This window comes from Pimephales promelas, chromosome 9 (assembly GCF_988280905.1).
Source record: "Pimephales promelas chromosome 9, fPimPro1.hap1.1, whole genome shotgun sequence".
NCBI lineage: Eukaryota > Metazoa > Chordata > Actinopteri > Cypriniformes > Leuciscidae > Pimephales > Pimephales promelas.
Genome location: NC_142777.1, coordinates 24416616 through 24427068, shown reverse-complemented (window position 1 = coordinate 24427068; position 10453 = coordinate 24416616). Strand labels below are relative to the sequence as shown.

The following is a 10453-nucleotide window of genomic DNA, read 5'->3' as shown; positions in this document are numbered from 1 at the left end:
TCAGCTTTGTCAGGACAATGGACTCCTTAATCTCTGTTTTTTTTTTGTTTTTTTGTTTTTTTATTGTAGTGGAGTAGATCATATTAATAACGCGTGCACATAAACTAAATACTGATTAATACCGGTTAAATTAAAACCCGCAATAATAAATTACCCAGAACAAAGGGAGGCTTGTTTTCAGAAAACGTTCAATGTTTGGCCAAGAGCCACCTAGCTGACGGACAATGCTGCACCGGTCCAAAAATATGTCAGTACATTCTAGCAAATCGAATGTGGTATTATATCTGGCATGCAGACTCCACTACTTCGCTATCAGTCTCCACACAGCCCTGTGCTGACACATTCCATGTTTAAAATGAAAATAAAAGCAATCATAAGGTGAAGGTACCACTTGGCTTTCTCAAAGACTTCTTTTTGCCGTATGATGTTGTGGTAGCTCTCAAGAGGTGATTGACAAGCATTCCAGGGCTCTGAAGGAATATCAGGAAGACCCGGATGGAGAATAACTGGGACTCGGGATTAGTCATTATATATAGCCACAAGACAGAGTGAGAAATGACATCTAAGAAAGGGACTTTCATGTTGCATTACATATGGTAAAAGGTCTTCCTAATGTTTTACCTACATTGAATTGTGACTTTAAAGAAGTTAGTGTTTACAAAAATGACAGGAAGTTTATTAATAAATCTGTATATCACAGATCTATGTCTCACTTTCCGCTGACAATGTCTATTTCAAGGATTTCTCTTGCCAAAAAAATCTGTGCTAGCAACATGACTCATCCTATAGACTCTCATCTCACTTGTTCACTTTACAACATTTTTATCTGATAAAATCTAAAGTATGGAGTATGGAGTGTGATAATTCCTTAGGTCATAATTGCAGCTTAACAAGAGATTGCTACTTTCTCTTTTTATGTCTCTTGGAACAGACCCAAATGAATCAAAGTGAGCAGGTCATTACCCTTTTTCTCACATTGGAACAGAACCAAATCACAGACTATAAGCAATTTACAAGGAGAGAATTTACGCACCTGACAAATTACATGGACGTTTAACAGCTACAAATGTTCAGTGCAGTGTAAATAGAGATCAGATGTTAAATACAACAGGACTTTTACAATGACGACGACCACAAGCCATAATACTTTAAACGTGATAGATAGCCTATCTTAGTGATTTGAAATCTTTAATTGAAATAAAATATAAATATTATATGATAAACTATAATGAAGTTGCCTTAGCAACTTATCAGCCTTGTTTATAATTTCACTGCCTTAGCAACTAACTGAAATAAAAAAAATTAAATATAATTCAAAACATTAAAAATACTATAATAGTGTTAAATAAATAACGCTAAAATTGACAGAAAATCATGTGACTGAATGTTATTGTCATGTCCCTTGGTGATGCATATCCTGTTTTTGCCAATCTGACGTGTCACATCCTGCATGATGGATACTGCACTGGACTGAAGGTGACGACATTTATTTAGTTTAGTTTCCTCTATGACCTCATTGCAAACAAACAAAGATTATGTTTTTGCTAATGCTACTGCCGGATGCTAACTTCGTGTTTGCTGGCCAGACAGGCATTGGCCACAGTGACCTCTTCATCCAATCCACAAATATCAGCCTTGTTTATAATTTCACTGTTTATCTAGATTAAATATCAAAGTGACTCGCAGGACCACCATGGAAGCATAAAACACTGTAGTGTCTCGAAGAAGGCAAAATAGCAATCTACTGAAACCCCTCCCCCACATACAGACAGAGGGAGAGATTCTTTCTGGCAGAGGTGCTGACATCTGCTCTAGGTTTTGGGATGGAATATGATACTCTCCCATAGTCTGCACATGACCTCCAGTCTGGCAGCTCCACATACTGCACCTTTCCGTTTTCTGTTGCTGAGGGATTCATAAGCAATATTTCCTGCATACCTAAATACTTTTACAATTTTTTTTAAACAAAACATTATATGCTACTGAACCATTTTACTGTACCATGTACCTCTTCCTGTGCTGTATACTGTATAAATACAAACACGCACACATACACACACATATATATGTGTATGTGTGTATACACAAACACACAACCACGGAGACATACAATTTATATAAATATAATAATACACTTTTATGTTAGATGAGATTAAATGTGGTTAATTGATTTGACAGCACTAATATATACCATTTCTATCACCATTATGTGTCACACAATACAAATACTCAACAATAGAATAACAAACTTAGAAATCTGATCATGTCAGCTAGATTGAAATCTTCAGCTTCCACATGCTCCTGGTCTCAGTTTTTCCCCAACATCTACTGAAAGTGAATTGCTGTGCCATTGCATCATTTGTCTGGGAGAATCATTTCAATGTGTGCCCTTCTCTGATTGTTTAGTCTGCCATAGAAATCTACACCTAACAGGCATGTAAGGAACACGTTGACAACAGGGAGATGAGATTAACCACATGAAAAGAACTTCATGGGTTGATGCTTTGAGTAGGGAGAAGGAAATAACTTACACAAGGGGAGTAAGTGCACTGTCTGCAGCTTTGATTTGACAAATTAAGAGGTCTTTAGCATTTCCCTTAAGATGCTTTAGGCATTGTTCTGACTTCACAATGATGAAATGCTAAACAAAATGATGAAAAGATTTAGACATGAGGACCGACACAGGCCACAACTTGTGATAATAATAGTGTTAGGCCTTGTTCCAAATGCTCACACCCGTTCAGGAAGCCTTTCCATAAACAAGTGAAGCAGTCATGAATTAATGATTAATGCACCTTCAAGACCATTTGCAGGGCAACCTTAAATCGGCCAAAATTACAAGTAAGAATTTGTAATCATACAATATAATCCATTTTTTTAGTATTTGCATCCAAATTCCTGTACTTGTATGTACTGAATGTGACGACAAACTTAATTCCCATTGATAGAGTATGTGTTAGGCAATGCAGGTGTAGTATGAATACACCCATGTTGTCATTATCCTTTGACCCCTCGGTTCTTTGACCTTTATGATGTAGGCTACTAAAACAACTGTGACAGTAATTTACTCAAGTGCATGTTTTAAAACAAGTATTAAGAAAAACTTTTTTGTTATCTTTAACACAGATCTGCCCAGCAGCATCAACTTGTATTATTTATTTATTTGTTAAATCTGACAGCTCCAGCAGTCTCTCGGGTATTTTCAGAAAAATATGTTTTCACCAAATCATGTTTTCCACAATATCTGTTATTCAATAATGCCAACTCAGCTGTGAACACTGTAACTTATGTCTATAACACGGAATATTATGTCTTATCCTAACGCATGTTTAATTGTGCTTTGATCACTTTATTTGTAAATCGGTAATCTATGCAAATTTTGTCTTTTCTTATATTTATTTACAGTTTTATAGATAACACATTCACTTCATCTGTGCCATTGTGTTTGTGACATTGTGTTTGCGACATTGTGTGTCTATTTAAATAAATACATACATAAATAAAACTTTAAAAATTTGCTGTCTAGTATTTAAATAAATACATACATAAATAAAACTTTAAAAATTTGCTGTCTAGTATTTAAATAAATACATACATAAATAAAACATTAAAAAGGTTGCTGCCTTAAAGGAGTAGTTGACTTTTTTTTTTAAAAAAACACTTTTGCTTATAATTTACTCACCCCCATGTCATCCAAGATGTCCATGTCATTCTTTCTTCAGTCGAAAAGAAATTAAAGTTTTTGATGAAAACATTCCAGGATTTTTCTCCATATAATGGACTTCATTGGGAACCAAATGTTTCAAGGTCTAAATGAGAATTTCAGTGCAGCTTCAAAGACACTTAAATGACACCAGACGATGAATAAGGGTCTTATCAAGCGAAACAAACGGTCATTTAAAAAATAACTAAAAAAGTTTAAGTTTTATAAGCACAAATGCTCGCCTTGCTCTGTTCTGTGATGCGGTTTGTGACTCTCCTGTTCAAATCATAGGTTCAAACTAGTTCATCAAAATGAACAAATCTTTTTTCGAGTCATGACTCGAAGGGTCCAGATAAGACCCGTATTCATCGTCTGGTGTCGTTTAAAGCCTTTTGAAGCTGCACTGAAACTCTCATTTGGACCTTGAACCGTTTGGTTCCCAATGAAGTACATTATGGAGAAAATCCTGGAATGTTTTCATCAAAAACCTTAATTTCTTTTCAACTGAAAGACGTGGACATCTTGGATGACATGGGGGTGAGTAAATTATCAGAAAAAGTTTTTTTTTTTTTTTTTTAAGTGAACTACTTTACATTTTTAAGTACAATCAGCTTGGAAGTAATTTCAACTTAAGTTACAATAAAATGACATGTATAACTTATTTAAAAAGTTGAACATTTACTTATTTTGATGAGCAATGTAAAAACACATGTTGTCATAACTACTTGATCATATGCTAACTTTTTGCAGTAGGCTACTACCAATAATTCGTCCAGTCTTCCTTTCATTTATTTAATTATAAATGTATCTTCTGGACAGTTGCACCACATAGCCTACATATTTTTGACTAAGCTCCACAAAATGTAGGCTATATAAACTTTAAATAAAGAAAATATATTCATCAGAAGTGTTTTTAAATATATTGTATTTTTGAACAGTTATTCGATCAACAAAGACACCATTGACCCATAAACACATAATCTCTCTCGCTCTCTCGCTCTCTCTCTCTCTCTCTCTCTCTCTCTCTCTCTCTCTCTCTCTCTCTCTCTCTCTCTCTCTCTCTCTCTCTCTCTCTCTCTCTCACTCACTCACACACACACACACACACACACACACACACACACACACACATACATACACATATATACTTGTGTAGTGGTGGATATGCGAGAAATATAGTCTTTCACTCTAAAGAGACTGCAGCGGCAGCACCAGCAGCTTGTGAATGGTCCCCGCCTCTCCGGGGAGTTTCCTCCACGGGGAACTTTTACTTTATGTGCAGCACCTGTTGTGTCGCCAGTCGGCCGTCTGCGCTTGCCAAACACTCGGAGCCACCTCAAGACATTGATTTCCTTCAGAAAGTTGGACGTGCAACGCAACAAGTGGCGTTTTACCCAGAATCGGTCGCCTTACCCGAGTGGACTATAGTGTTCGCATGGGAAAGTCGAACACTTTGCAAACAAGCAAAGGCAGCTTCGCGTCTAAGCAGATCTTAAATTACAACCGTGCACGTTTCCAGCTGTCCCCATGAACACTCGTGTTTAGGCGAACAGGTGTGCGCTCACTAAGTTAACAGCAATTAATGATCTTTGCTCAGATGCCTCTCGGGAAACTTTCCACAGAGAAGTTGTCGCTGTAGAAACACTGCCCGATCAGGATTATGTGGACTTTACTTTACGCGTGTCTCTTACAGATGTGTCCAAAGTTGGATACGCGTCTCACGAACAATATTTCTGCATGGTGATTGAAACAACACATACTAAGTGCCTAAAAGCACCGACAGCCACCATTAATCCAAATGATTCCAATGCTTCTCTTGATTCTTATATCGTCTCTTCATCAGCATGAGTCGGTGGCGGAATCGAGTCACATCAGTAAGATTCACCACGCCAGCACTAAAGAGCAAAATGGTAAGTTCAGAGAGTCATCGCATGGTCTTTTTCTCTTGTTGGGGTGTGTGAGACGTATAATGCTAAACGCATTGAGTTTATATTTTCAATGAATGGCCATGGCAAGCCTTTAACATATTTTTATTTTTTTTCTGAAAATCATTGCTATTAAGATAAATGTTATCCATATTAATCTCTCATGTTTATTACACCAGTGCATGGTATTTTTGTAGTAGCCTAGTGAAGATGGAATACATAATTGTTGGGAAGTTGGTAGTACTAGTAGCCTAAAACGAATCCTGTGACAATTAGATACTAGCATACTATTGGTATTTTTTTTTTTATCTAACCCACTGAGAACAAAAAAAAAAAAAAAATGTTACAATAGAGATTGTAGCAAATTAACACATGCTAATGTCTGATGAATAATTGCCACCAGTCAAGTGACTATTTGAATGAGTAATTTTCACTTCTGGAATAAGTAACAGTATTAGAAAAAAAGTTTGTGATATTAAAACATATACTAGTCACTTTTGGATTACCTATGTAACAGATTATTAGCAATAATGGATTAAAGTTAGTTCAATTGATTGCATGTTAAAACAGCTTGCCATGGATTGTCCACAATTTATGGGGTTCACACAGTGTTATGCTAAGTAGGAAGTTGAAGTTACCTTTGGCTTTCAGTTTCATGTGCATGAAATGCACATCTGTATGTGTGTTTAAGAGGGAAAAAAATCTCTGGGTAACCAAGTCCCCAGGGAAGGGTTTTCTCTCTGATCGCAGAAAGACTCCATTCATGAAGTGAGGGGTGCCTGGGGCCATGCAATTTGCTTTCCTTTTAATCCCACCAAAACTCACAGGTGAACTTAAAAAAAAAAAAAAATCAGAAATGATAAAAAATAAAATAAATCAAGAGTTTACATTTAACTTTTACTCTGAAACTATAAACTCAGTGTTGTAAAGCAGGCGTTGGTGGGGACAGGCAAACTGTCGCTCATTGCGCACCATTACCAAATGTAAACTACTTTTTGTGTTGACTTAGGCGAGGGAGCGCCCCTTACTGTGTCAGGGGTGACGCAGAGTGGAAACATCTTGCATTCAAATGGCTTCTCTGGACCCAGTATCAGAGCTTTCATTGTGTTATCATTATTTCTCTAAACTGGAGCATGCATAACATGTCTACTGGGAAGCCATGTTTTTATAGAAGTCTTTTATGGAAACCTTCTGCGAAGACTCTAAAATCTTAACGTCTCTGTCTATTAAAAAGGAAAGCTTAATTTAATTGGAACCTCTGATGCAGTACGTATCTAGTCCCCTCTCAGGTCAGAGTTGTGTGCCAGGGAAGACCCTTGTGATTGCCATTTGATAGGGGTCTTTGGCTGTAACGCCACCTTTATTCCCCAGTGACTTAAAAATGGAGGTGAATTGGTAGTGTGCTCTGCCAAGGGTTTCTGAACGGGGATACTTGTTCTCTGGCTCTCTTTAATTGTCAAAACAGTAGATGCTCTGTGGCGGCCATCTCTGGTTGGTGTTGATTGAGGCAGTTCTTCACCACTGATCTGAGGCTGGTTTTATTTTGCAGCTGCAGAGTGAGGTTAAGGTCAGGTTAAAAAGCTACTTGACCAACTTTTTCAGGTTAACCTCAAAGAGTTTGCCTGCCCTTGCAGTTCACTGAGCTGTTCACCCATCTCATAAAGGCTTTTCTGAACAATTAAAGGGACACTTCACCCATTTGCATTAAGCTTTGTATCTTTAGAAACCCAGTCATATTTTTGAATGGTTATGGTTTATTCCCTTATTTTCCCCTGAGATGGGAGAAATAAAGATTTAAGTGTTCCACAAAATGACAATTTTTCGTCATAAAAAGCAGGACGTCCCATTTCTATGTATAAGGGTTAAGACTACAAACACTAGCTCATCATTTATCCAGGGTTTTGGACCCACTCACGCTACTGACTTATTACAGATTAGTGGGTCGGACTTCACTTGCAGATACTGAAACCAGTATCAGCCATCTTGTTTGGAAGCCAAGCTAACAAGCTCTGCGGAGAGGAAGTTACGACAATGACGGAAGAAACTGAACATGATATGGAAGAAAAGTTTGATACGGTTACGTGATATGGAAGAAAAATTTTGAAATTCTACTGCTCGAATCCAATGTTTGTGGCTATCTTTACGAGCAGCTGAGGCTGATGCAGCAGCCGAGGCACAAGACTTGACTGTCGTGGATGAGGAGCTGGGCGGACTGCTGGTGCCGTGCCGGTGCTCTCACTGTGCGCTACGGACACCAAGTCCGTCTACTGAGTCCGTCTACTGATTTCAACAATTTCTCCTGGATGAAATCCCTGAATCAGACGAGCACACAGACGTTTGTGTTGTGATGTGAACCATCCTAGTGGCGCACCGCATTTCTGACTGAACATCCCGGTATCATGCAATAATTCACCATATACATAGAAATACAAATGAGGAGTAATTCACTAATAAGTTTGCCAATGTAACGTTGTTGTGGGAAGGAGGAGGTGGGAACTGGCGAACATTTAAACATTTGAATAAAATAAACAAATACAAAACAACAGTATAAGGCAGCAGCCCCTCATGGACGACTGCTGGCCACACAAAACAGAAACGAAACACAACATAAAATTAGGCCTGTTCTCCTCGCGATCTGCACTGTCATCGCTCCTCCTTTTATCCGAGACCGGTGCGTCTCACAGGTGTCTTTCATTAGCACTCATGCCACCGGCCTCATGTCGTCCTCTCATGTCGTTCTGCTCGCCACAGCCAACTAGAAATTTTGTGTGAAAGGAATTTCAAACTCTGGTGGCTTGCTTTCTAGACGGAAGAGTGATTTCTCTGATGTTTGTGCTGTGGGAGTGGCTTGTGGAGCTGTGCATTGTGGGAGTTGTTGTCTTGCATACAAATGCGTACTTGCGTTATTTTCTCTTTTCTCGGTCATCTGTCACTGCGATGTCAGAACCAGAACAAAAGTGGATGTTTCTCACTAGTACAGAGGAGATTTTGCAGTGAAAATTCTTATGTTGGTCATACTTCCAAAAAGAATAATCTGTGATTCTGAATGCCAGTATCGGCACTGGCGTGGTGACTGACAGGCTCACACTCTCCTCAAACATTGTGCTCATCCACACTGTGTCGTGTCGAGGGAGTTGAAGGACAACTCATGAAAAGTTGATAATTCCATGAATGACTGCAATTGCAGATTTCTAGCAGAGATGGTGACAAAGAGGAAATAGGCTGGACTGAAGCTTAAGTTCTTTTGGATTAATAGTTTTCATACAAATTGATTCGAGTAGAATGATGTAGTTGAGGAAGAAGGGTGCAAGATATTTGCAGTGCTCCGTCCACACCAATGACTCAAATGGCAATACCTGCATTGACGTGACCTTCAAAAGCGGATTCATGAAATTATAACTGACTGTTGCTGAAAGTTAATCAATTTATGGTAGAGGTACAGTATGTCCATGGTGTTGCAACAAGGGCTGTCAACTGAGCAAGTTAATCTTTTATATTGATGTTTTCCATAAGCCATATTCAAACTCATTATAGTGGTAAATGAGTAAATCAAATGATAAAAAGTGGTTTTAGAAATCAGTGTAGGTAGTTCAGTTGTTCAGGTGGAAATAATGCAATCCATTTTATCAAACTTGGTAAGGTCTTACAGTACATGTGAACCTGTAAGTTGCAACCAACTTCAGTGTTGTTAAAGCTTGGGTATACGATTTCAAAGATTGTTCATTATTAATATCCTCGTTTAGATGCTGGTTATGGTTATATAGTACAATCCTAACAATATGAATAGAAAAAAGAACGAAAAAAATCCATTCACTCTATTGGCTGTACAGCCGCAGAAAAGTTGACCAATGTAAGCTGTGCGGCCGCACAGCTTATATTGGTCAACCGCTCTCATCCAATCACCAGCTCCACTTGAAACTCTGCCTGGCGCTCGCGTCTCCAACCCAACCGCACCCGCCCCCCTCCGTGCGTGAGCAAACAGCTGACAGACTGTCTATGGTAGCTAGCTAGTAGCGTCAGATCAGCAATGGATAAAGCAATGGATAAAAATATAAACGACAACAGCAAGCGGCCCCTGCTTGCCTCTACTGTAAAGTTTGGACGCAAGAGAAAGTCTGTGGAGGAAAGATGTGAAGCACGCCGGACTCTAAGTAGGATAAATATAGCGTCCTTCATTGACCATTGGAGAAAGCTTCAGGGAGATCTGGGGCTAAAAAAACGACGTTGACGCGAATGACTTTTTGTTGAGCAGGTAAACATTTATTTATTCTTTTATGGTGTGACGTGTTACGTGGCTTTTTATCAGTTTGACAACTTGCTCATGCTGCCGGTCGGCATTGGAATGTTAGCCGTTTAGCATCGCCGATCGCGGTTCAAAGTAATTATATTTCTTGTTCAAGGTTTCTGTTCGAGCCGATCGGAATTTGAACAAGATGCGCTGCGTGCTCCAATAACAATTACTGAAAACTTTAGCAATTCTAGTAGTATTATAATAGTGGTGGGGAGTTTAGAACATTTCATGTGTTGCTAATCTTGCGTTGACGTGAACTCAAACGTGACATACGTCAGGGATCAGGTAGCGCAGAGGGGAGGGGGTGTGTGTGGAGGGGCGGGATGAGTTTTTTAAAACTTCCCTACCGTCTCGACCGATTTTTAACATCGTATACCATAGCTTTAAGTATTTCCAAGTGAAACAGAGTATTGAGTAGAGGGCAGGGTTTTATTTTACTGCACCTCCGCTCCATCCCTTGCCCAACGACCAACAATTTTATTTTTTTATTTTTTTTAATTAATTGTTCACTACAAGACTAGTAATGTGCACTAA

At 38.6% G+C, this 10453-nt stretch overlaps 1 protein-coding gene across 2 annotated transcripts in view; it reads left to right on the top strand.

Annotated features, from left to right (window-relative positions):
* Positions 1-4872: 4872 nt before the first annotated feature.
* Positions 4873-10453, top strand: part of pdgfc (platelet derived growth factor c) — a 52116-nt gene continuing 46535 nt past the window's right edge. The window contains exons 1-2 of one of the 2 annotated variants that reach the window (XM_089134916.1): positions 4873-5443; positions 5547-5613. In XM_089134916.1, the coding sequence (XP_088991042.1) occupies positions 5441-5443; positions 5547-5613 (70 nt within the window). In that variant the 5' untranslated portion in view covers positions 4873-5440. Of the gene's footprint in view, positions 5614-10453 lie in introns of both variants that reach the window. The other variant, XM_089134915.1, reaches the window with a different exon arrangement.